Below are 26639 nucleotides of genomic sequence, written 5' to 3'. Positions count from 1 at the left end.
AACCAAAAATTTTGTCTGCTGTGTACATTGGCAGAGTCCCGGGATTCGAACTGCATTTAACGCAGTAAGAAGATACACGTTTTAGTGAGAAGAGGCAATAATTTTACTCTCTTCTTTCATGAAGGTCCTTGCGTTAGCTCTGGAAGCGGCATGAAAGTCCTCTATTTGGTAAGTGCTTTTCTATGGCGTAAGCCATGTGGCGACGACAATTACTAACCCCAAGTCACTCTCTGAGTTTTGGACATGTTCTTAGTCTCTGTCACAGTCACAAACAAAAGCCAGTGCGCTTGCCTGTGTGAATCGTGACTTCCAACAGCACAGAAATCATAACCACTTTCTCTCAGCACATTCTGGCCGTTCAGCACAATGCCTGACACAGGGGCGGCAGGCAGTATGTATTTGTGGTGTAGTAAACAACTACAGAACCCAGAGGAGAGCCCTCTGGAGCAGTGTTTAGCACTGAGCACGTGCTTAATAAATATTGACTGCATTGTAGTTAGCGTTCAAAGAGAGACCACCATCATACATTCCAAAAGAAAGTGTGCGTTATATTTGAATTATCAGCTGTTTTGGATTATCTCTCAGGCTCCTCCCCACTGTTAGGGTGATAAATTGAGCTCTGACTCATGGGCAAAGTTCCCAAATCTGTGCCGTATTTGGTTTCCACTGGGCTAGTTACTAAATCACAGCTATGGTATATTTGCTTCAAAAAGTAATGCTTAACCATGACAGCCAATAGTCCCTTTATTATTTACTCTTTCCAGAACAGCATATTGGTTATTTTAACAACTAGGCCTTTCTTTCGCACTATAATCTATTCCTTTCTTTTTTTTTCTTAACACTGAATGTCGTATAAGGATGTAAATACTTAAAGGCCAGGGATCTTGATATGCTGAAAGGTTTAGAAAGTCCAAGAATGTTGAGTAGACAGCAGCTCAGGAGGGCAGACACCACGTTTTGTTTATAACATATGATCTGCCTTCCCAGCCCTTTAGCGTCCTGCATTACACTGGGTCAACATGACACAAGCTTCAGGATTCCATCTATTTATTCCTTCTGGTTCCTGAGCAAATTAAAGTGGTTTGACTTCAGTTTCAACAAACAGAACACAATGTTGTGCTTGCTTCACATTAAGCCAGACGAGTCTAAAAGTACGTGGAAGCATGCACACCACACAAACAAACATGTCACAAACACATTTGAAGTAACTGATGAACATGCTACACAATAAGGGCATGCTACATTTCTCTTACTTTCTCCTAATGGTTGACAGGTTGTTTGCAAAACCCATCACTCATTGAGTGTAATTTTCAAAGCACATAACACAAAAAACAAATTGTTTCTGAACAAAGCAATGAAACAGAGTCGTCCTGGCAGATGCCCTCTGCGGGGAAATGATGCTGGCAGTTCTCAGACACAGCCTTTTAAAGGATACAAATGTTTCAATGTGGTATCATCTTGTCTATGTAACTGTATTACTCTGGTTGATGGTAAATTTAAACTCTCTTAGATACTAACAAATTACATAACTATAAGATTCATATTAGAGATTTGAAAAGTCTGATGCATGGTCAAATTTTTCTGTAATGGAATATTCTAATACTGACATAGGGAAATTTAAATTTAAATTTAAAATTGCTGATAAAGTTTCTTACTTTGCTGATAAAGTTTCTTCGAGTAGCAAAAGCATACCTTTGTTCTAAGTAGAGTTTTATACATCTCTCCTATGAACAAAATTATTATCAAGATATTTTGGTATACTCTTTTATGGCTGAAATGTCTCTTGCTTGAAATTGAATTCAGTCCTAAAATAGCAACCCTATCATCTGCTGACCACTTCCCAATAGTAACAGCAAACCCCAGAGATTAGTGAAGCAGCATTCCTGCGCCCAGGGAAAAGAGACTTATGTGTGATTTAAACCTAACACTTGGCTTCTCGATAGAAGTACTATATGCATATTTGAAAATATTAGTGCCACAAAAATTAAATCTGAAAAGCTGAAATCATTGTATCGTACAAATTAAGTTGAAGCAGCGTTCAGATTTTAGCTTTAATATTGTTTCATATTAAGCAAGAGGATAGTTGATTAACATTGGTTTAACAATAACAAATGAAAATGTGGAGGATAGTGAAAAAGAAAGAACAAGCTCTCTCTTTCATGCTTAGGTTTGTAACAACTGATTCTTCAAAAAAGATGAAGACTAATGCATGAGATCCATTTCCTCATCTGCTGTCGTGATTGACGGGTCCATTTGGTTGGATTTGAGGGGGGCAGGGAACAGCAACGGGGCCTGACTCACAGAGCAGAGCCCTTGGGGTCTAGGCCATGGCATAGAATTGCCTACAGGTGCATCTGTGGGCCCATCTTCTCAGGTCCACATTGGAAGATTTTAACATTGGCCACACATGCTCTCCTCTAACCTTCCCTCAGTTACTCTTTAAATGCGGTTCTATTTCCTTAGTAAACTCTCTGCTGTTGTGCTAAATTTAGCCGTGCCAATCAGAAGAACAGGTGGTATGTGACACTACCAAATAGGTCCTCTCCCATCATGCTTTCCTGCGAGCCAATCAACTAAGGATGTGGGGCTGTCAGCAGATCTGGAGAATATAAGGGCTAGCCAGGCTCTGGCTCTTGAGCAGTCGTGCATTCCCAGCCTCGCCTCGGGTGTAGGGATTGCATAGAAAAGCAAAACTACACAGCTCAAGACTGTGTAGTTTTGTTTTTAGGTTTAGAGGCTCACCGATTCATGTCAGAGATGATCAGAAAAACCAACTCTACATAGGACGTCGTTTCAGAAGCAACCTTGGGCTTAGTCCCACCCTTTTTAGGCACTCCTGAGAAATCAGGTGAGCAGCGACTTTTCTTGTCTTAACAATAGCTACTTTCCTATTTGTGTGTGTTAAATGCCTGTGTGGAATGTTTGTGTAACTACTTGTTGCTGGGGCAGACCCAATTATTTGAATCTCCTGGTTAAAGTCAACGTTAAAATGTGTGAACGGTTTATAAGGAAGTTGAATCCTTTACCGTGCAAACAGCTAGTGATCCAGCTGATTTAAATAGACTTCATGCTCTAAAAACTAAGGTTTAAAACGTCCCCTTTTTGGAGATGCTTTTTGTCTGTTGAGAATGTTCAAGGTTATATTCCTCAGTGATAAGTGAGGCACGCCAAGAATAGCTCTGATAAAATGCATGTGGTATCAGCTACACCCTGATGACTTTTTAAGGGAATCAACTGCTAAGGTATCAGTTGCAGGACAGCGACAGAACACTTGCCGGCTGTCAGTCAACACTGGAGAGTTTATTTTAGGAGCAGGACATTTTAGATGCATACCTTCTGCCTTAATTAGATGGAGGCCTCTGGAAAGCAATGCTCAAGCAACAGAACTTACCCATACAAAGCGAATCCAAGTGTGTGTCGGCCTGCTAAGCTAATATATATGGAACTTTGGAATAAAGTTATATATTTGTTTTCTAAACTACTCATGCATTTTACTTCAACTCACAATTATATGAGTTAAATACTGATACTAAAGATATGAAATAATGTCACAAGGCTTTTAATTTCCAAGCAAACTTGGATTTTTTTCAGGTTTCTGAAATTAGATTGCTAATTATAAATGGGTGTAAAAACATAAATTATACATTATCTGATAGCATGGCAATTTTAGAAGATGCACTAGCTTGTAAACAAAAAATGGACACTGAAAGTTGCTTACTCTCAATATAATATGCTACAATGGAGTTCTTGACAAGTTTCACAGAGTTTGGGATATTTTGTGAATTTTCCAAATATAAATTTCACCTGAGAAGAATGTTGGCATGATTTCATTTTTTTTGAATAAAAAGCTACAACAAGGCACAGTGGTACAATAAGGAAGAGTCTCTAAAGCTTTAGCATACATATGTTATGAAAAATAACAAAGTGATGGTAAATTCAGAAAGTATTTTGTTTCAGAATAGTGGCGAGTCACTTTGAGTGACTGGATATTTAGCCACCAGAAATTTCCATATAACCTCTCACAAACGGATCAACTAAGTTGTTTCTTCCACTTAACACATTAAACTCACTTGAAATGTTACATTCACTTATTTGCCTATTTATTTGGCACTATGAAGGCAGAGGTCTTTTCTGTACTACTTTGTAGCCTTTCATTTTTTTCAGGGTTTGCACATACATTGTTTCAAAGTAAGAACTCATGCTACCAGTTTTTCTTTTAGATAGAACATATTTTGCTCTGATATTTTTCTGAATGTTTTCTTTAGTGGTAACATTTGTTGTAGTTATAATATGAAGAAACATCCTTTAAGGCATGCTAAATCCTGCTACAAAAGGTTGCATACGTGAATAAAGCTTGTTAAAGTTTTTTACTCAGGAAAAGAATCACAAAGCACAAATCTTTCAGTCTTGACTGTTTATTCTGACTCTGCCTTAATCAATATGAACTTTATAGAGACAATGAGTGGAAAGATTTGGGATGAAGGAACATTTTTTTAAAATGGTCTCTTCCACATTTAGCTGATATGGCAATTCATTTTACACTTTCCACACAATGTATTTCCTTGCCTACCCTTCACTGCTGCTGTGTTATTCCAAGTTTTCCTTTTTTTCAACTCTCATGCTGATTCACCACCACTGGTAAGACAAAATGCTTCCCATGACCATCAGTATGCACTCACTGCTTCATTAGGCTAAACAATTTGGAGGGGTGGGGACAGTCACCCTTAGACTTTTACTCAGCATTAGGTTTATCTTTCACTCATAGAGTCATGATTCAAATTCAAGCCCCAAAGGAGAAAATCTATTGCTTCTAGCCATGCCCTGGCTGATGGAGTAATCCTGGGAGAAATGTGTGCTTTTGCTCTGTTTAAAATAGCTCCGGAGTAGCCAAGTTATGTGACAGACTGTCTTCTTTTCTATTCCTTTCCAGAGTGCCTAAAAAGATGACTACTCAAGCACCGACGTTTACGCAGCCGTTACAAAGTGTTGTGGTACTGGAGGGTAGTACCGCAACCTTTGAGGCTCACGTTAGTGGTAAGCATTCACCTTCCTGCTTCTGTTTGATTCCTTGATCTTTTCTGCACTAAACTAACTGCTGTAGGACCTGACCACCAACCAAAAGGCCTGCTTTCACCTTGCAAAATTGGTCCAATGATAGGGAAGTATCATTTTAAGAGTTTCCTATTTGTAGTACTGACACAATTTAACAAGATCCTGGCTTGAAAATATTTTATTCATAGTAAGAACTTTACAGGGGAAAACTAATTAATCTCAGGTTGAAATCACTGCTAAAATCAAGCAGGTAAGTAGGATCAAATATGGCCATTTTATGTGTGGTTTCATCTGTAGGGCCAGCCTGGAAGCTGAGAACTGTAGGCCAGCAAGAGCCCAGACAGGAGACGTTAGGGTCAGGAGTCTGGGCTGCCTCCTGTGCTCCTGGAGATTAGTTATTTAATATGAAAAATAATACATCCAGCTTTCTTCAAAGGCAGTAACAGGTTTAAGTATAATTTATATTCCTTTATTTTCATTTTTTATTAGACAGTTCTAGTTCATTAGAAGACTCTTTAGAAATAAAAAGAACTAATATATGCCACTCTGGTATCCACATTAAGGGGAAACAAACATTGACTGTGATTTGATTTCTAGCTAAATCAGTTACATTTTAAAAATCAAACATCTCCAGTCACAAAGTAAAACAAATTATATCCTTTTGTTATGCCATCTTTAACATCCTCATAAGTCAATTTAGGGGTGGTTCCAAAAAACGCATAATATTTTAAGGCCCATATTGTTGCAAAGAAAATGTTGGTAGACTATGAACTAAATTGTAAATAACTTAAATTGTTTAATCAATACTGTCTCCTTGCACAGACATGTAACTTGCCAACTGTTTATACAGCTTCATCAGAAATGCTTCATCCTTGATTCTGTGAATTTTTGTGATGTACTGGTCTTCTTTCTTAATTGTATGGCTTATAATAAAGAGATAAAATAAGATGACTACTTTGTTTCCTATTTAATACACCATTTTATTCATAAATGGGTAACATTTTTACATACCATTAATATAAACACTGTTTATATTACGCATAGATCAAGAAATGAATTCCATCTTTCTCCTGCATGATAAACTTTCACTTCCAGAGAGTTCATTTATTTCGTAATGCACAGTAACTTCACAAAATACAACACATGTGGCCTAATCAGGGAACTGCCCTGCTTCTTCATGATATCTTAACCTCATACAATGTGCTCAAAACTTCCTTAAAGACAACTGGAAGTGTTCAATACCCACGAGTTAGCATAGTGACTATTCATTCAGCCACATAGAGATTGACTAACAAAAGACAGCACAATGGACTTTGAGGTATGAATGTCCTGCCTTAAGAAAATATATGGCTAACCTTTGTGCAAAACGCCAAATAAACCTGCTCAAAATTTGTCTCATACCTTCTGATTGCACAGTTTTAATATACCTAAAATGTCAAACTATGACCATGAAGTTGCTGCGTTACAAATATGGTAGGTGGAGAGCATCTGGCCTCTCTACTTGCGACTTCAACTCTGTCTGTCATCCTAGAAAAGCTGAGTTTGACTTGGTCACTCTTCATGTGAGAAAGTAACTCTCCACATTACCATGTTTTTACTGATGGCACATTTGCTAGCTGAGGGGTTGGGGCACACAGTTCCCCATAGCCAACAGAACAGGGAGATCACAGAACAGGGAGATAATGGGCTTGTTAGGCAGCTCTATTAGACCCACCCCATCACAGCTTTTGTTCCTCATTTGCTTTCAAGGGAGACACCAATCCTTCTGTTTCAAAGTGTCCTTGACCCTTCCTGTTTATAAATCTCCTTCATGATTATGACGTTGTCTATTATGTTGCATCAGGTGGCACCCTAAGCATGAGGACAGGAAGTGAACATTCCGATCCTCCATGCGCCACTGCTAGCTGAGGGACCTTTGAAAAAATTATAAACCTTCTCTTGGCTTCCACTTCCCTCCCTAGAAAATGAAGGCCCTGGCCTCCGCGTGTACCGCCAGGCTTTGCTAATGGCTTGCAAGTGTGTCCTTCTACCCTGGAATTGTCAGCTTTACACCATCATGAAATGGCCTTCCGTACTGGCTAGTTTTATGTGTGAGAACAAAGCAGCGAATATAACAGGAAGAGCAGGGGACTTTGTAGTGCCCACTCAAACATCTGTATGGGTTGTTCTTGCCCTCCAGGTTTCCCAGTTCCTGAGGTGAGCTGGTTTAGGGATGGCCAGGTGATTTCCACTTCCACTCTGCCCGGCGTGCAGATCTCCTTTAGCGATGGCCGCGCTAAACTGACGATCCCCGCCGTGACTAAAGCCAACAGTGGACGATACTCCCTGCGAGCCACCAATGGATCTGGACAAGCGACTAGTACTGCTGAGCTTCTCGTGACAGGTAGGCTGGTGGAGCCCTACTTGCCTTCTACTTTCCCAGCGAGGGACTTCCATGGCACACAGAGAAGAAAGTTTAGAAAGAGCCGTGAGCGCAATTAGGTGCAGCTCCACGCCTAGCACAGGGCCCACTGGCAGCTGATTTTAGACCAAAGTTGTTTGTGTAATTTAATTGCACTCTCCATATGCAGCACAGAAGTGACAAGGAATCACTTTCTCCATTTGCACATTAAATATTCAAAAGTACATTAAGGAAATACAGAAATTACTTTTCTCATCAAGTAGCATTTCTTTCTTGTTTATAGGCCTTATATGGAATAAGATGCGCATATATGTGAATAAGCAAACACATCTCTAGGAGCTCTCATTCCCAAATGGTTCTTGAAGCAGGTGGTCCACAGACCACTCATTAAAGAAACTTTGAAAAATTGCCCAAAACCAGCAAATATTTATTATTCAAGTAGGTGAAACAGCTTCCCCAAAAAGTTGTCACCAGTCTTAATGTACAGCATTGGTTTTCTTCATCTTTTATGACACTTTAAGACATTAGAGCATACATTATCTCACAAATTATAGAACGATGTCATCTATGAACTCTAGAAGGTTACATACCTTTATCCACTAAGCTACATTGTTATAATGATGTGCAATTACAGTTATAATTGACCAAAACAGAAAGCACATCAGTAGCATCATATATGAATTTTAACAGACAGCTATAAAACTCAGAGATAGGAAGAGTTTGGCAATATCTGCTGATGTTTATTGCTCAATATCATGTCAACCTTAATCTCATTCACCCTCCATATTTATCTCATAAAAGATGTCTTTCAACATAATTAACCAAAATAAAAATCCCTTTCTGTAGAATAATTAACATGAAATCATGTCATTATTGGATTAACATTTTAAGTTCAGGTAAATATTTGGGTTATTTGAATATCAATCCTGTTGAAGAAGATTTAGAGGATTTTTAAATGAGGTAAAAATTTATTCTGTAACACAGGTGCACTCATCTTGCCAACCACTGGCATTCATTTTATCACAACTTTTACTGAAATTTGCAAACTTGCTTTAGTACTTTAATGTGAGATTGGGAGAAAATGCCAGAGGATTCCAATCAATGCTACGAGGAGATTTATTTTTTTTTTCTCTAAAACAACAATAATAAAATATGGTGGCCTAGATCTGTTGAACAAAACAAAGCAAATAAAAATGTGTTGGCTGATTAGACTTCTGCCATCACCTGGCTTCATTGTCCTGCCATCTGCTGAGTGAGCTAGGTTCAAGGACAGTCAAGGATGTTGGGAACAGTGAGTCATTCCTTGGTTGGGAATCAGAGTTGAGGTAGTTTAAAAATACCCTGCTGGCAGGGCACTGGCTTCTAGTCCTAAATGTTTTGTCTACTCCCTGCAGCAGAGACAGCGCCACCCAACTTTATTCAACGACTGCAGAGCATGACCGTGAGACAAGGAAGCCAAGTGCGACTCCAAGTGAAAGTGACTGGAATCCCTACACCTGTGGTGAAGTTCTACCGGGATGGAGCTGAAATCCAGAGCTCCCTTGATTTCCAAATTTCACAAGAAGGTGACCTCTACAGCTTACTGATTGCGGAAGCATACCCCGAGGACTCCGGAACCTATTCAGTCAATGCAACTAATAGCGTTGGAAGAGCTACTTCAACTGCGGAATTGCTGGTTCAAGGTATGTGCTGGAGGTTGAAGAATGGGGAGAATGAGAACTGTAGGATGCCTGGAATTCATCTGTAGCCCTGGGAAGGCTGTAGGCTAAAATGAACAGTCATGAAAAGAAATGTCTCAGATTTTAGGCAGGTGCTCAGTATTGAATCAGTCTTGACATATCACATCATGAACTGGAAAAGTGTTCCAGTTAGGTGATCTGCGTTTTTAAACTGGCAAATGATAATGAGTATTTTTACTAATAAGCCTAAAGTGCTTTCATGTGAAATTCAAGACTTTCTACATTTTCCTCCATTAGAACACGTATAAAATATTAGTGATGTGTTTCAAATGACCACAATCTCTTTTAAAAATGAGTTCTTATGTCTACTCCCTCCTAAATACTCCCCTTACTCTCGTTGCAGGTGATGAAGAAGTAGTACCCGCTAAAAGGACAAAGACAATTGTCTCGACTGCTCAGATTTCAGAAACAAGACAAACTCGAATTGAAAAGGTATTTTTCTGGCTATCATGTTTCCATTGTTTCAGGGTATTTCTTTCTTGGCTGTTCTTCCTCAATGTGGACTTTGGTTTTTTTGTTTGTTTTACAGAAGATTGAAGCCCACTTTGATGCCAGATCAATTGCAACAGTTGAGATGGTCATAGATGGTGCCACTGGGCAACAGCTGCCACATAAAACTCCTCCCAGAATCCCTCCAAAGCCAAAGTCAAGGTCTCCAACACCACCGTCCATTGCTACCAAAGCACAGCTGGGTCGACAACAGTCCCCATCACCAATTCGACACTCCCCTTCACCGGTCAGACATGTGCGGGCACCGACCCCATCTCCTGTCAGGTAAATTAGATTTCTTGCAACCAAAAATATGTTGCATTTAAGGCAAACAAAAATTTCTTGCAACCAAAAATGTGTTGCATTAAGGCCGCTTAATTCAATTTGATAAAGAAGGTGAGCCAAGAACCTATTGGTTATGATTTTCAGAAGCCCTCAATATCCAGAGGTAAAATAAAGTGCTATATACTTTAACACTGAACTCTTTATTTATATCTTATTTAATAAATATCTGTTTAGAGGCTACAAAAGAGAAGTGGAATGAGAACAGCACAGAGTTTAAGGTTGAATCAGCCTGTTCACTTTCTAACAGTTTCCTCTAGGAAAATAATTACAGCAGAATCTTACATTTTGATTACTTCCTCTGCATCAGATATTCTATTAAGAATCTTTATGCATTATCCTATGAAATACTCAAATTATCTGGTAATTACTATCCCTAATATGGATGAGTAACTGAAGTATTTTGTTCACGATTTTGATTGGTCAATTGTCATTAAAGACAATTAGTATCATTAAGAATCGTCTTAAAGTCCTTGGATACTTGAAATAAAGTGTGTTGAAAATAATAATATGAATGTTTTACCCCCAGGTATAGATAAATCTGAAATATTTTGCATATGCTTTGCTATCTTATCTGAAAAATAAAATGAACTTAGAGGATAAATGTATTTCAAGGTTTGTGGAAAAACTGAATTATAAGTGCAAAAGGGTTAAAATCCAGTTACTTTTCATAATATACATTTTCATGAACTGTTAGAAGTATCCTTTATATTATTGGCAATCGAGAATATCTCATCACAGCTTAGAGATCAGAAATCAAGTCCAGATTATCCACAGCCAATTTAAATTTTGAGCTTTAGTTTAATATCAATGGAAACAAGCAACTGCTTCTTAATTTAAAAGCAGCAAAAAAAAAAAAAAACATGTGGAGAAAGCTCTTCTACCAACATTTTTAAAGGAACAATAACAAGAGAGTTGACTTTAAAAGTATTCAAACTTACTATGAAATTAATGAAATCAAAATGCTGTTATATTGACTTTAAGAAAAATAAAAAGGAACCACAGCCCAGAATTGCTGAGCAGAGCCTAGAAATGAATCTACATAGAGAATTTAATTTTTAATCAAAGTGATCTTTCAAAGTAGGGGGGAGTTATTTTACTCAATAAAAAATACTGATCCAAATTAGGTATCGATCTGGAAGAAAGCACAAAGTTCCACTGCACACCATTTACAAAGCAAGCTGCAGCTTGATTGACAAGTTAAATCAGAAAACATGAAATGAAAAATTAAGAAAATTTTTTGAAGAAGTTTTTGAAATCTGGACTTATAAATCCAGTTGCATAAAGATTAAAATGTATGTGCAAAGAGCCAGTCATCCTGGACCATTGTTTTCATGTTTAATTTCTAAAGATGCTTCTTGCTCACGGTATTCTGTTGTCTTTTGCTGAAAAAGTGTAATAGCAAGCATACGTTGGCTATAACATGAAGTGTTCTGGAGGAGAAATGGTACATAAATTACTCTCCTTACATGTTTGTTTGGGTAGATCTTACAAACAAGCAGAATGAAAGCAGTGGACCTGGGGTGGATGTTTGCAACATTTGTGGTAAACAGTGAAGTCATGTCAAGTGTATCAAAATAAATTTTTAAAGGGAAAAAAATGCAACAAAATTGCAGAAGAGTTGACAGTAGATACAAGCACTTATAAGGCAGGGTGGGGGAAATTTGGGGGGTCGGGACAGTGATTATTAGCTGTTTGCTAATGTCTGAGGCCTCTTAATTCAAGATGTTGGCAAACACAAACATGAAAGCTTACACGAAGAATTCCATTTTAATATATCTAGCAATCAAATTTTAAAGGCATGTCTAGTCTCCAGCTAACTCCAAGTTTGCATAGCACAAGATCACAAAAGAGACCAAGATGTAAATTCTAGGGAAAATAACCACCTCACTACATTTTTAGTCCACGTTTAAGGATCATTGAGAATTTGAGTTTTTCTAATCCCGAGAAACATTTTGAAAATCTTAACAGTTTCGAAAGTTTATTAATAACCAACCAAATTACTGAGCCTCAGTGAATATTTCCTCTTAAATAGTGACGAAATATAAATACAAGTTTGTACAGAAAATAGTAGTTATTCAAAATAGACTACTTCCTAAAATGGTTCATAATTTACTCTTGATCCTTGTTGTAGAATAAGACAAACACTTCTCTAAATAAGGTACGTTGTATCTAGCTGTAATGAGGTGGTTATTTTTATTGTAAGGGCAGAGATAAGCACTCTCACAATGATTCAAATTACACTGATTCTCCCAGTTATGGGCCTATCTGCGGCCTACTGCTAATGCCTTGTGTCATGCTAACCATGTCTTTCACCCTTTTTAAGTTAAACCCACTTTTGTAGGTGCCAGAAGTACAAAGCACACTTGAGTGCATGTCGCTGCTTTTCCTCAATTGGTGAAGACCCTACAATAATCTCACTTGGTCTTTGTTGTATTTCTGAGGAAATAATTTCAGAATAGGAACATCTTCCCCAAATTTTAATTTTCTTTGATTATAATTTCATTTATAAAATGCAAATCCAGGAAAAATGACCCTACTTCAAGAAAATGATTAAGCATTTCTTCAGGGTACTAATTAGTGTTTGAAGCTCCTGTTAAGTCACTTGGCAATTTCCAGCAAATACCAACTGTACGTGAGCTTAATTAGACTAATTGTTCCATTTATGATCAATGTAAGCTCAATATTCTGTATAGTATCAGAATGCATTTATAAGCCTTTTATCTGAAGAATTAGTAAAATGCAATGGTAAGGCAACACTACCACCTAGAGGATAAATATGTTATAGAACTGATCAAGAATTAATTGTGACAATTTTATTTTGTTTTAGTTGACCAATCTATATTACACAGTCCATCGAAGAATCTCTTTTAGCTGTCATTGCTGAGGCTTAGTTCCCATATTCTCTAACTGATGGTATTTGAAATTTTGCATATATACTTAAAAGCAAAAAAATAAAAAGCAATTTTAGAAGTAATTACTTTATCGATTTAACTAAAACTCTAGAATCTTCAACTTTTAAATTAGCCAAACAGTCGCTCCAGATCATCTATGAATATTTAAAAGAAGTCCAAGGTAACTCTGAGGGTAGAAATAAGCAAGAAAAGAGGAAAGTTCTAGAACCAACCTAAAAACACCTTGAATAACATCAGAAGTTTGCAAAGTGTATAACTCAGCCTACACTAAAAAAGTCCCCACAAGAAGCTTGAGGAGGAGTTTCTGCTGGTCTGGAAACCCACAATCATGTTCGCCTGTGAAAGACTATGGAGAATATCCCTAAGGAACATAAGAAAAGGCTGAGTAAGATTGGCGCGAGCAGCTTGATCACAGAAACCTTTCTCCACTCAACAGACATGATGCCCTCTGACTCCTGGAATTGAGAATGCAGAAGGACTTCGTGTGTGATTAGTGAACTCACAGAGTACTTTCTTGTGTTATTAGAAAAGCACTTTTTGTGTCTTGATTTTTCTTAGTGTGATACTTGGGACAAAATCCCCACATGTTGGAGCTTTCTTAGAGTTTAAATGCCTTACAGGATTCCATTAGATGAAAATCAGGCTTATTGAGACTTAAAGCAAATTACTTCCAAGAACATTATTTTTAGTCTTTGAGTAGGTTATCCAGTCACCACTTTTAAAACTGCCTGAAAGCTCTTTATGATTTTCACCTCATTCTTTAAATCTGATTACCCCATGGTTCGCGACCCTGGCATTCTGACCTCTGCCATTTGGGTTTCAGGTCCGTGTCCCCAGCCGGGAGGATCTCCACATCCCCGATCAGATCTGTTAAATCACCGTTACTTGTCCGGAAGACTCAAACAACCACCGTGGCCACAGGCCCCGAAGTACCTCCCCCATGGAAGCAAGAGGGCTATGTGGCCTCCTCCTCTGAGGCTGAGATGAGAGAGACAACGATGACCAGCTCCACACAGATCAGAAAGGAAGAGAGATGGGAGGGGAAATACGGGCTCCAGGAGCAGGTGACCATCAGCGGAGCTGCAGCTGCTGCTGCCAGAGTGTCGACCAGTGCTACCTTTGCAGCAGGAGCCATTGCTACTGGTGCTAAAGAGGTACTGTCTGAGCTCTGTTCTCTGTCTCATGGACTGGTTTCTGTGAATCTGTTTAATTAGCATTAAGGAACACATAAAATGTAGATTCCCTGACACAGACAATTTCTTGGCAATGATTCATGCTTAGCTCTGAGTACGTTATTCTCTGTGTAACCCAGTGTTCCAAAGTTCCTTTTTGAAATATATATATATGTATATATAATATGTACATAAAATTTATACGAAATTATATATGTGAAATATATATATATATTTCAAAGGCAGAATTATGGGGTAAGGGGTAGAAATGGAGAGAGGGAGATCTTCCATCTGCATGTTCACTAGCAAGATGGCCGCAATCACCAGGGCTGGGCCTTAGGCAAAAGCCAGGAGCCTGGAACTCCATTTATGCCTCTCATGTGGATATCAGGGATCCAACAACTTGGACCATCTGCTACTGCTTTCCCAGATGCACAATGGGGAGCTGCATTGGGAATAGAGCAGCAAGAACTTGAACTGATGCTCATGTGGGATGCCAGTGTCGCAGGTGGCAGCTTCACCAGTTGCAGTACAACACCAGCCCTCCATTGTGCCTTGGTGTTTCCTACCAGCATGCTACTTACATGGTACACTGTTCTTGGTCACTTCCTTTCTAGGTGAAACAAGAAACTGACAAAAGTGCAGCTGTTGCAACTGTTGTTGCTGCTGTTGACATGGCCAGAGTGAGAGAACCCGCTATCAGTGCTGTAGAGCAGACTGCTCAGAGGACAACCACGACTGCAGTGCACATCCAACCTGCTCAAGAACAGGTACATGTCAGGCTGCCCAACGGTGATGCCGAGCCACATCCTTTGGGCACAGCCAGCCAAACACTCTTCATCCAATTGTGCACACATGAACCCCACTATGGACCAATACACAAATTATATTGAAGGCAGCACTGAGCCCTGGATGGCCCAGTATTTTAGAATATTCTATGAAAAAGGTGATCTGGGATCCAAAGGTATTTCCATTAGTGAAGGACTTTTTCTGGCCCGGGCAGGAAACAAGTGGGCCTGGGGTGGTGGTGCTGGAGTGCCAGCAAACCAAGAACCCCCTTAAGCCCAGCTTTAATTGCTCCACAAACTAGGCAAAGAAGCTAATATTTCAGGACATACCTTCCATTTCTCTGAGTTTCCCCAATTGGGTTTTACTTTCCTTAAAATAGATGTGACACTTGATTCAAGTCTGGAAAGTATTATAAATCTAGCATAATTTCCCCCTTGTTTTTGAATAGATTTTCTATTATAGTCTAAAATCATTCCAGCTTTCACTTTTTATCCTCTCTTGTGACATTTATGTCTTTTTTAAATTTCATTTCATTTTATGACACAGTTTCATAGGCCCTGGGATTCCCCCAATCCCTCCCTGTACCCTTCCCCCATGGTGGAATCATCCACCTTGTAGTAGTACAGTTCAAATCCAGTCATGATTCCTTCATTGAAAGCATGTACCATGCATAGAGTCCAGCATCTTATTGTCCAAATAAATTCAACAGTTTCTTGGGGAGACCATCTGGTCTGAAGGCAGAGCTGGCAGAATATCATCGCATCCAATGAAAAGCTACAACATTACATTTATGTCTTAATCCTAATGTATGATTGTAACTTCTGATAAAGCACATTCAAGGGTTTCCTTCCTTTATCAATGATTAACAGGTAAGAAAAGAGGCAGAAAAGACGGCTGTATCTAAGGCTGTCATGACCGTCGATAAAACCAAGGAGCAAGAGTTAAAATCAAGAACCAGAGAAATAGTTACAACAAAGCAAGAGCAGATGCACATAACTCATGAGCAGGTGAGCACAATAGTTTGAAATTCATTACTGTTATGATATGTGTCAATGCAGATAAGCCTTTACTCCTTGAGTCACATGGGTTGTTAAAATAGTAGTAAAATTCTCCTTTGTATGTGTATATGCCTACATAGCAAATACCAAAGTCCCCCAAGCCATTAACATTCTGCTTGTGTAAATAGAAGTGACCTCTTTGGACACACACTAGGAGCATGTAATAATATCGCTGTATCTCTATTGTGCAAGTCCCCTAGTTGAAGACTTGACACAGCACAAGAACATGGTTATATGGATGCACATGAACTTATTTTGTTTAATGACCTGACTGGATGAGATATTTTACTGCTTCCAGTTTCTCCTTTATTGTATTTAGTAAGCAGCATTATATCCATTGGCATCAGGAGAACAATGAGATTTCTATTTTTGTCATTGATCACAGCTAAGAAAAGAAACTGAAAAAACATTTGTACCAAAGGTAGTAATTTCCACAACTAAAGCCAAAGAACAAGAAACCAGAATTACTGGAGAAATTACTACAAAACAAGAACAAAAGCAAATAACTCAAGAAACAGTAAGTCCAATTTCGTAAATGCCTTGGAGTTTGTTGCCAAATATCAGTCTAGACAGTTGCATGTACCTTATAACCCATACCTCAGAATAGAAGTCTTTTGTTGTGTATTTTCTTTGTGTCGTTTATCTGTGTATAACAATGAAACTCTTTGGTGATAGAAATTCTGTTCTCGTTGCACTGTGGTCCACACATTAATCAATTTGGGGGAGATTTTATATCTGTTAGGATGGTATGTGGGCACATCTGTGAGCTCTCTAGGGCACGTAGCAGAAGCAGAGAGGTACTCAGCCCACTTACCCATGGAAGTCAGTTTCTTTCATGTATAACTTGAGACCTTAGTTACTGAAATTATGGTATATGAACTTGATATAAAAACATGTGGGTATGTACTCGTATGTGCAAATGTGTGCATATGCCTCAACCTTCAATATTCCAATCTAACAGCAAGATTAAATGAACATGCTAAATGTTGGAGAAGACCAGTACTTCAGGTCTCCTGGTTGGCAAAAAAAAGAAAAAAGGAAAAAAGAAAAGAAAAGAAAAAGCAAGCAAGAGAAGCATTTGCATCAAGGAACCATACAACGACAACTTCATCAAACCCATTTCTCTCATCTGTGAAATTAAGCTTTGTAAAATCTCAAGACAGAGGCAGTTATTTCTGATTCTTACAGATGTAGGGGTTGGGAGAGTAGACGTCTCTGTTCATCTTTCTTGCTGTCCAGCTCTGGATGACCCAGAGCTACATTTTTTTTAAAAGGCCCACGTAACCTCCCAAGGCACTTCACAGACTGACCAGACATAGCCAGTTGCATTCCATGTTCCTTCCTTCGCTCTGCTCCTCCTCGCTGGGAATGAAATACTTAATGCCCCCAACTGTCCAGGCATTTTGGTTGCCGTTGCAATGCTGGTGACTAGAAAAAGCTGCCATGCCATAGTTTCCCAGATATTTATGAGTATCTGTTCGGTGGGTTTCCTGAGGTGTGAGCATGTCTCAAAGATGAGCCCTCCTAGTTCTAGGATGATTTGCTACAGACAGGTGTGCAGAAGAAAAGCTTATTTTTTAGGAAAACCAAAGTGTTGGGCTTATGCACAAACATGTGAGCTGTTCCCCTGAAACAGGAATGTGGCATTTTCTCATCACTAAGACTCCCATATTTCCCAAGTATGGCAAACTCTTCTTGCCATTTCTTTTATATCTTTTGAAACTCAAATCATTATTTTACCCCACAATCAGATAAGGCATGAATGTGAGACTACTGCAGCCTCCACGGTGGTCATTGCCGATGCAACATCCACAACACTAGAGGCAGTCCTGGGAGTGCAAGAAGAAATTGCTACACCAGATCAAGTACTCCTAACCCAGGAAAAGGTGATAGCTCCCTGATGATGTGAAAGTCACCGTATACCGTTTCAGTTGCAAGCCACCTACTTTCCATCATACGTCTTAATCATCACTTTTCACCTCAGTCTCTTGTCATAACTCAAACAGAAAATGCTTTTTAAAGATCACTCGTGAGCTTCTCCCACGCATCTGGCTTCCTCTGTCACTGCTCATGTTAACCCTAAGACTTTCATGAATTATTACTAATATATCTTTCTGATGAAGTAGGCTCTAGCACATGTAGAAATCAATTGATGCAATACAAAATTATGCAGTGCTGATGGCTCAGCTGGAATATTCCACAGTTGATGTGCATGATGTGAGAAAGACAAATACTAAGCGTCAAACTGTGATTGTCACATTTTTCTCTTAAACTGAATTTACGTTCATTTGTTTTTCAACAGTGAAGCTGTGTGGGTAACCAAAGCAAAAAGATCTTTCAATAGGAAGGAGTTTTGTTTCCTTCCTCCTCTTTGATTTAGATTTTTTTTTATTAGAGGCTTATAATATTTAATGATGACTTCTTATCTTTTTTAACCATATGAACAGATGATGAAGGAAACTAGGAAAACAGTGGTACCTAAAGTCATAGTTGCCACACCCAAAGTCAAAGAACAAGATTTAGTATCAAGAAGCAGAGAAGGCATCAGCATCAAAAGAGAACAAACTCAAATAACTCAGGAAAAGGTGACTACAAATATTTGAGATGTGAAAAGGTTATCTCGAACTAACTAACTAGTAAATCATTAACTATTATGTGGTATGAGTATTAATTCATATTTTCCTTTTAAAATCCCCAATTTAAAAAAAGATAAATATGCGACTGATTTCCATTAATTTTTCTGCACATTTGATTTTCATCTACGTTTAACATTTGCTATCTATTTTATTCAGGATGATTCTTTGCATGAAGATTAGCATTTAGCTTAATTCTTTTTAAAAAAAGAAAAGGAAACACCAAGATGCATTTTACTAGCTAACCCTTCTGAGTTTTGTGATTCTGTCAGCATATAAAGATACTACCAAGTCAAAGTTAATTTCTCTTGTGTTTGAACCCTGAATAACTTTACTTTGCATCCCCACTTGAAGGGGGGAAGGGTCGTATTGTATGCATTTGAATCCCTGTGAAACTTAAACCTTGGTTTTACTGTAATGATCAGATAAGAAAGGAAGCTGAGAAAACTGCCTTGCCTACTGTAGCAGTTGCTACTGCTAAAACTACAGAACAAGAAACAATCCTGAGAACTAGAGAAGGAGTGGCTGCTAGACAAGAACAATTGCAAGTTACTCATGGAAAGGTGACTGTTGTTATTCCAAGTGTGAAATCACCTATTATGTTAATACCAAATCTCAAATTAAATTCCCTGTTTTACTTATAGTATACCTCAGGATTTGTATGTATAACACATCTTATTAACCAAAATTATTTTTAGTTAAAAAACTGGAAACTAAAACCCAATTATTTATTGGTGTCATTATTGCTTGTTCCTTTCCCCCACTGATACCTTCATTGTTCTCAAAATTCTTATTCTTAACATCTAGTTATCCCCCAGAAGTTGGTCATTGAAATTGGATGAAGGTTAAGTTTCTCTATAAATGGAAAAGAAAATAAATCATATAAATAAATGATGAAGTTTATTTTCAAGAACATGTATTTTGAAGGACATAAGCCCAATCTATTTTATCTCAGAACGTGGACTTAGTCCTGTGACATATCTATAAGTTTCTTTGTGTGAAACTTTGTTTTCCTCTAAAACTGTGAGAGAAGAAAATGAGAAAACTATAGGGCCTTCTACAGCAGCTCCCACTAAAGCTAAGTAAGATGCAACATTGAAATCTAGAAAAGGAAGCATCGGACCAGAACAGTTACAAACAAGCCATGAAAAGATTGCTCCATCTATTTGAAGCTATAAAATTTTCATGGCTTGAAGTGCTTCCCCATGACTCTGTCATTGACCATAAATGAAATGCTCACTTAGGTTTACTTTTTATTATACTGACCTAGTAGTTTGAATCAGCAAGTAAAGTGTTTTCAATATCATTGGCATTATGGCCTGAGTTCTATTTATATTTCCCTAACTGTTGTTCTCTTGGATTTTTTTTTTTGAGACATAATTTGACAAAGCTGTATATGTCCCAAGTGTCTGGAACAGGCCCCAGATTAGGTTGAAACTTGAATTTGTAGTCTCAATCCAGATTATCCAAATGGGAGACTCGAGCCATCACTATTGTCTCCAGGGTCTGCACTAACAGAGAGCTGGTGACAGGAGCCAGAGCTAGGAGTCAAATACAGGCACTCCAGTATAAGACAGGACCCTCCCAACCAACATCTTAACCACCAAGCTAATCACCCCTAAGGCATAAATTGAAACTTGAAAACCTTTACCCAAATCTAGTGTCTAATGACAATCTGACCTTTGGGATTCTGATAGATGACAGAAATTCTGCTACAGAATATAATTCAAAAGTGATTTGTAATTTTTGCTTCAGTTCTGAACCACATAAATTTAAATACCTTACCTATGAAATAACTATGAAATAACATAGTTATGAAATAACAGTCAAGGCTGAATGCTGAAAAAAATATTTATTCTTAAGGTAATTATTGCCATTGCAAAAATTTATTAAACCAAGAACATTGCCAAAGACTACAGAAGGGTTAAGCAGGAACAGAGACATCTTTTTCCAGAAGAAATGAAAGTTGAAGCTGGGAAGGTGAAAAACATTGTTTCTCCGCATTCCATCATCAACTTATTAAGCTTTTCATCCCACATCAGTTATGCTCCAGGTGGTCCCTGTAATTACTTAGCTGATCAGCAAAACATTAGAAATGAATAGCTTCCATCCAAGAATAGTTAGCATTTCTGGTTTTGAAAAAAAAAAGAAAGATTAAATAACACCTTTCTTTTGTGTCTTTGACGTTAATTCTAAGCATAAAACTGGTGTGAATTGGGATTGCCTAGTCCAATTCATCTTTCTGCTTCTCTGGGTTTGAAAAATAGGATGGAAATTGGAGCCCCCTAAACTGTGAAAACAGTTATCAGCGTTGAGCAGTCAATTGTAATTACCACCAAATAGCTTATGAACAGAGATTTTTAGGTACATTCATTCAACAAAGCTATACAGCTGAATCCTTGATTTAAAGTATTCTATCATAATGAAGTTTTTGTGTAGGTTTTAAATTAAAAGCAAAACATATATTTCAGATGTAGTTTTGTTCGTCATGACAATTTCCTTAAAACTAAGATTTCTCATTGTTAAAATCAGCAAAGCTAAAACGTGACTGTCTTGTTGGAAAACACAAATTATTTATGGCACAACTATAATCACTCTTCTAGCAAATAATACATAATTATATTAATGCTTACTACAGTGGGTGTTAACATTTTAAATCATTTATAAAATTAAATCCAAACTTATGTTTAAAAAACAAAAGCACAAACGTATCTCAGACTTGAGTTTATTTTTTTAATGCAATCTAAAGTAAAGATGACATTTCAAAGCAGATTAGATTGTGGTTTCCTTGAGACATTGGATGAAACTCATGATCACAAAAGGTCCAATTCTATCTCAGCAAAGAACCTTATTTATTTTTTAAGCGATTTAGAGAACAATTTTAAAGGATATACACATGAGAGATTTGAAAAAGCTTTCCAGTGCAGTCTGAAACTGTTCAAAGCAGCAGACAAGAAAATGAATATTAAAACATTCTAGCCCTACTTTTAAAGTGTGTTAGATGGACATGGCTATGTGATGTTTGTGATATGCTATTTCCAAGCAATGCAGAGAATCACAATGTGTAAGGTGCTTCCACTGTTTGCTTCCTTTAAAGGAGAAATTCTGTAAATTGTATTGCCATTTATGCTAATCAGAATCATAGAAATGAGAAAATAATATTTCTGTTTCCATCTGCACTTTAACTGCCTGTAGTGCTGAAACTAAATTGAGCTTCAATGTTAAACGTTGTTGTCTTGAATCCAAACACGATAATGTTTTCATTTTAATCATAGTTCTTCCATTCATATATTGTAAGAGAGATACTTTCAAGTACATTGAGCAAATCTTGTCCCTAGAGAATCATAAGTAAATTTACATGCTCATTCTGTGTTCAGAGGTTTCATGTTAGCTCATATTTGCATGGAACCACATAACTCTGTGGCAGCTGACCTTTATAGATGGTATGGTGATGTTATTTGAGTATCCTTTGATCACTACCATCACTGTCCTGGCATGAGAATTAGTGATTGAAGGATATATTCAAAATAATCAGTGAAGTCAAACAGCTCCAAATGTCTGATTTTCTAATTATTAATGGACTATCTGGATAACATACTAGAAATACCCAGTTATAATTCTGTATATATATAATTCTGTATATATATTATGTTGTCTGTGTGATGCAATGTCTTGTATAATGAAGCAGATGTAAACTGTGTCTTAATAGATGTCTATACAGCATGATAATCATTGAAATACTTAGTTCTAGAAAGCACTTCTGAGTTACATTTCTGGACATGTTAACATTGCTGTGTAGCACAGTCGTCATCTACCCATCTATCATGCCTTTAGGCATTTTGTGTTCTAACTGGCAATGAGGAGATGTTCCAGAAGGATTTGCCTAGGGGATGTCTCAGCATGACTATGTCATTACTATGAATTAATTCTGAAAATCTTGCCTCCAGGTGGGCGTTGGAAAAAAGGCTGAAGCTGTAGCAACAGTTGTCGCTGCAGTAGATCAGGCCCGTGTTAGAGAGCCCAGAGAACCTGGGCATCCTGAAGAATCCTATGCTCAGCAGACTACCCTGGAGTATGGCTACAAGGAGCACATTTCTGCCACGAAGGTCACTGAGCATCCCCAACGTCCAGCCTCAGAACCCCAAGTTGTCCCGAAAGCAGTCAAGCCTGTTGTGATTCAGGCTCCTTCTGAGACTCATATCAAAACTACTGATCAAATGGGAATGCACATATCATCACAGGTGAGTCTGCACTTGTTGTGTTCCCCCTCTGCAGTGGAAAGCAGGCAGAACTGGTGAATAGTGGTGTCACTGAGTTTTATTTCAATGCAGATCAAGAAAACTACAGATGTAACTAGTGAAAGATTAGTCCATGTGGATAAACGTCCCCGCACAGCAAGCCCTCACTTTACCGTTTCAAAGATTTCTGTTCCTAAGACGGAACATGGATATGAGGTAAGAAATGAAAGGACACGGGAGGAAGTTTTCAGGTCAAAAGGAGCAAGTATCTAAAACATGGTAGGAGGTATCTTTGGGGTAGGCAAATATGGCCTCTTTTTAATGTCTATTTGCATTCATGGTGGACACAGAAGCCCCTAAGGTTTGGGTTCTGAAGTTGTGCATAAAGGTGCGCCTGGAAGAGCAGGTGGTGTCTTACATGTTTGAAGAGACGGAGCGCTATGCAGGCCTCTTTGTTTCCCATCTCAGGGATAGCTCAAACTCAAATGTTTGGGTCACTGTTGTTCTAGTAACTCTAAAGATAGAGTATCTCACAATGTGGGTTTCCTTAGGTTGTGAGACATTCCAAGGTAACTCAACTGGGAATATATTTCAATAATACTGACAGACATTAAGAAACCTCAAATCCATGTACTAGCATCTTATATCTGCCCCTTATTAGCTCTGTTGTCAGGAGACTGAAAATTCATGTGAAATGTGGGTAAAAAAAAAATCTTAGAAAGCTGACCAAATGTTATAACCTTCAAAATTAGTCACTGTTGCCCTTCTTATATTGCAATTCTAAGACACAGAAATAAAATTTTCTATGTTTTCAAAGAATTGTGACGTACATGTTTGTTAAGTACATGGCTGGGAAAGGCTCAAATTATTACTGAAACCAAATAACCATAGATACTAGTGGAATAAAAATAGTAATGGAAACTTTCAGAAATATTTTCCTGAATGTCTACATTTTCAGTCTTCACAAATTAGTGGTTAAAATCCTAATATTCTCCTTCAAACTATTTCTCATAAAATTTGCTAAGTAATTTTGTAATGTTGAAATACTCACTGCAGTATTTTCAAATGCAGAATTGGGATGGCTAAGTGAAAATTCTAGATTGAACTTTAGATCTTCAGTCTTTTTATGACCTATACTGTAAAATAAAAATGCCTTAACACAACTCTTCATATTTTAAAATCTGTCTTGCAAACTAACAAATTACCAGGCATTTTCTAATTGACATATCTTTAACTCTCCATTAGCAACAATGAAGGCATTAAAAAAATGGACCAAAAAAAAAAAAAAAAAAAGAAAGAGAGAGAGAGACTTACAGCAGTAAGGAGGACTAATAGGAAAACACTTATGAATGGTGACTTGGATGACAATGACAAAGAAATGACTTTTTTGGCTTCCTTTCCATTTAGGCATCCATTGCTGGTAGTGCTATTGCCACTTTACAAAAAGAGTTGTCAGCCACATCCTCTGCTCAGAAGATCACCAAATCGGTGAAGGCTCCTACAGTGAAGCCCACTGAGACTAGAGTAAGGGCAGAGCCCACCCCCTCACCACAGTTCCCCTTCGCCGACACCCCGGAGACATACAAGAGTCAAGCTGGCATTGAAGTAAAAAAGGAAGTGGGGGTGAGCCTGGCTGGCGGCACCGTCCGGGAAGAGCGTTTTGAAGTGCTGCATGGGCGGGAAGCCAAGGTGGGTGACTGGTGTGTGAGCTACCTCTTGACCCACTCCCATTGATCCCACCGGTGAAGAAGCACTCAGCAAGGTCACCTGATTCCTTTACTATACTCAGTTCTGTGGCGTATGGTTGAATCAGAGGGCTTTTCCCAAAACTAACTCTTACATTTTGTGTGTGCTAGGAGTTTATGAAATTGCTCCCAATCTCATGGGAATCTTGAAATATCCTTTCTTAAAAATCACAGGTAACAGAAACAGCAAGAGTACCGGCACCTGCTGAAATCCCTGTGACTCCACCAACACTAGTCTCGGTGAGTGAAGTGGATTCTATTGGATTCTTTCCGTAGTTGACCATAATGATTTTAACATTTGTGTGAGAGGATCTGCTGCTCAAAGTTCCCCCCACAAAGGCATCAGGGAGTTTATCAATGATAATTTTAAGATCATACCCTATTTAGTAAAAAGGACATTCTTTGTGGTAATCATCATTCAAGTATCCAACAGACTTTATATGACTTTATAATGTATGCAAGGCATTATTTCTCAATATTGATACGTAAAACGAACCCAGATCTCTTTGAAGTCTTTACCTTGCTATATAAAAATATATACATAAATAGAATGATACAGAAAGTGAGAAGTATCCCAGCAGAAAGAGAAGCCATGGGAAGGATGAATTGGTTCTAGCTGGGGTACAGTAATAACTGTTGAATAGGTGGCCTTTGCTACCACTGCACCTTCCAATTTGATGAGGATTTGAAAAGTTTAAGGTACAGGAAGACACAGATAAATATAAGCAATATTATTATGTAATATTATTTAGGCACTTGGAATTGACTATTGCATTGATTTCAAATTAGGAATATTTCAATTTCCAAGAAATCTCTTTAGTAATATTTCTGAAACCCTGCTTAAAAGGCCATTTTGTAGCAATTCAAATGTGCAATTTCAAACCTGGTGTTTATTATAACATAAGCATGAATGATTAATGAATATGCACCCATTTCATTATCTCTTTAGGGCTTGAAGAATGTGACTGTCATAGAAGGTGAATCTGTCACCTTGGAATGCCACATCTCTGGATACCCATCCCCAACAGTGACATGGTACAGAGAAGACTACCAAATCGAAAGTTCCATTGATTTCCAGATAACCTTCCAGAGTGGAATTGCCCGCCTTATGATTCGTGAAGCCTTTGCAGAAGACAGCGGGCGATTCACATGCAGTGCTGTGAATGAGGCTGGGACCGTTAGCACATCCTGCTACCTGGCTGTACAGGGTAAGTGTTTCCCCCTGCCCCGATACAGTTGTACATATCTCTTATCAACATCCTCTTTCAGAATCAGGGGCTATGTTAGGGGACCCACTGAACTGTTGTTAAGCAAGAGTCTCTAATGGAACAGACTATACAACTCACTCCAATGAGAACCTTTTGCTTTCTTCCAGTGTCAGAAGAGTTTGAAAAGGAAACTACTGTGGCTGAAAAAATGACCACAGAAGAGAAACGGTAAAATGCTCTTTGGCTAATTCGCTGTTTTTCTAATACAGTTTTGACTTTCTGTTTTTGTGGAACTGGCAAATTGCAATTCAGAAGCTAATATGAAAAGAAATTCTCTTTGCAGCTTTGTTGAGTCAAGAGATGTGGTCATGACTGATACCAGTATCATGGAGGAACAAGCAATGCCCGGAGAACCTGCTGCACCATTCTTTATTACAAAACCAGTAGTCCAGAAACTGGTGGAAGGTGGAAGTGTTGTGTTTGAATGCCAGATTGGCGGCAACCCCAAACCCCATGTCTACTGGAAAAAATCAGGGGTTCCTCTAACCACTGGATACAGGTATCTTGATAATGAAGTCATGAAGTTCCCTATAATTTATGTAATCTGTATATGAATATGAGGGAGAAGTGAAATTTACTAGCCACACCAAAAACTGTAGACTTTTTATAGTAGAGGCTTCATAGCTTGGTTTTAGGTACTCACACATATTTGTATGAAATCTTTTTGAAAAATCAAAGTGTTTATGTATAATGGATAGAAGATTTGTTTCTTTATATTCTACTATGATTCATTCATTTTGCCAGTGAAACAAGGAAAGTCATGTGGACTCTGATGTGCACATAATCTCTCTTCCTTAA

The 26639-nt window shown here is 38.1% G+C and overlaps 1 protein-coding gene across 6 annotated transcripts in view; it reads left to right on the top strand.

Annotated features, from left to right (window-relative positions):
* Nucleotides 1-4936: 4936 nt before the first annotated feature.
* Nucleotides 4937-26639, top strand: part of TTN (titin) — a 262852-nt gene continuing 241149 nt past the window's right edge. For 3 of the 6 annotated variants that reach the window (XM_040971800.1, XM_040971798.1, XM_040971804.1), the window contains exons 1-19: nucleotides 4937-5034; nucleotides 7232-7435; nucleotides 8848-9135; nucleotides 9536-9624; nucleotides 9722-9966; nucleotides 13762-14092; nucleotides 14728-14880; nucleotides 15769-15906; nucleotides 16343-16474; nucleotides 17709-17843; nucleotides 18405-18542; nucleotides 19016-19153; nucleotides 22538-22831; nucleotides 22922-23044; nucleotides 24236-24517; nucleotides 24748-24813; nucleotides 25523-25781; nucleotides 25949-26009; nucleotides 26125-26340. In XM_040971800.1, the coding sequence (XP_040827734.1) occupies nucleotides 4944-5034; nucleotides 7232-7435; nucleotides 8848-9135; nucleotides 9536-9624; nucleotides 9722-9966; nucleotides 13762-14092; nucleotides 14728-14880; nucleotides 15769-15906; nucleotides 16343-16474; nucleotides 17709-17843; nucleotides 18405-18542; nucleotides 19016-19153; nucleotides 22538-22831; nucleotides 22922-23044; nucleotides 24236-24517; nucleotides 24748-24813; nucleotides 25523-25781; nucleotides 25949-26009; nucleotides 26125-26340 (3383 nt within the window). In that variant the 5' untranslated portion in view covers nucleotides 4937-4943. The remainder of the gene's footprint in view (nucleotides 5035-7231; nucleotides 7436-8847; nucleotides 9136-9535; nucleotides 9625-9721; nucleotides 9967-13761; nucleotides 14093-14727; nucleotides 14881-15768; nucleotides 15907-16342; nucleotides 16475-17708; nucleotides 17844-18404; nucleotides 18543-19015; nucleotides 19154-22537; nucleotides 22832-22921; nucleotides 23045-24235; nucleotides 24518-24747; nucleotides 24814-25522; nucleotides 25782-25948; nucleotides 26010-26124; nucleotides 26341-26639) is intronic. The other 3 variants (XM_040971803.1, XM_040971802.1, XM_040971801.1) reach the window with 1 other exon arrangement.

This window comes from Ochotona curzoniae, unplaced genomic scaffold (genome assembly GCF_017591425.1).
Source record: "Ochotona curzoniae isolate NIBS_2020 unplaced genomic scaffold, NIBS_Ocur_1.0 contig_2210, whole genome shotgun sequence".
NCBI lineage: Eukaryota > Metazoa > Chordata > Mammalia > Lagomorpha > Ochotonidae > Ochotona > Ochotona curzoniae.
Note: the sequence above shows the minus strand (reverse complement) of the source record. Positions and strands in the feature narration are given on the sequence as shown.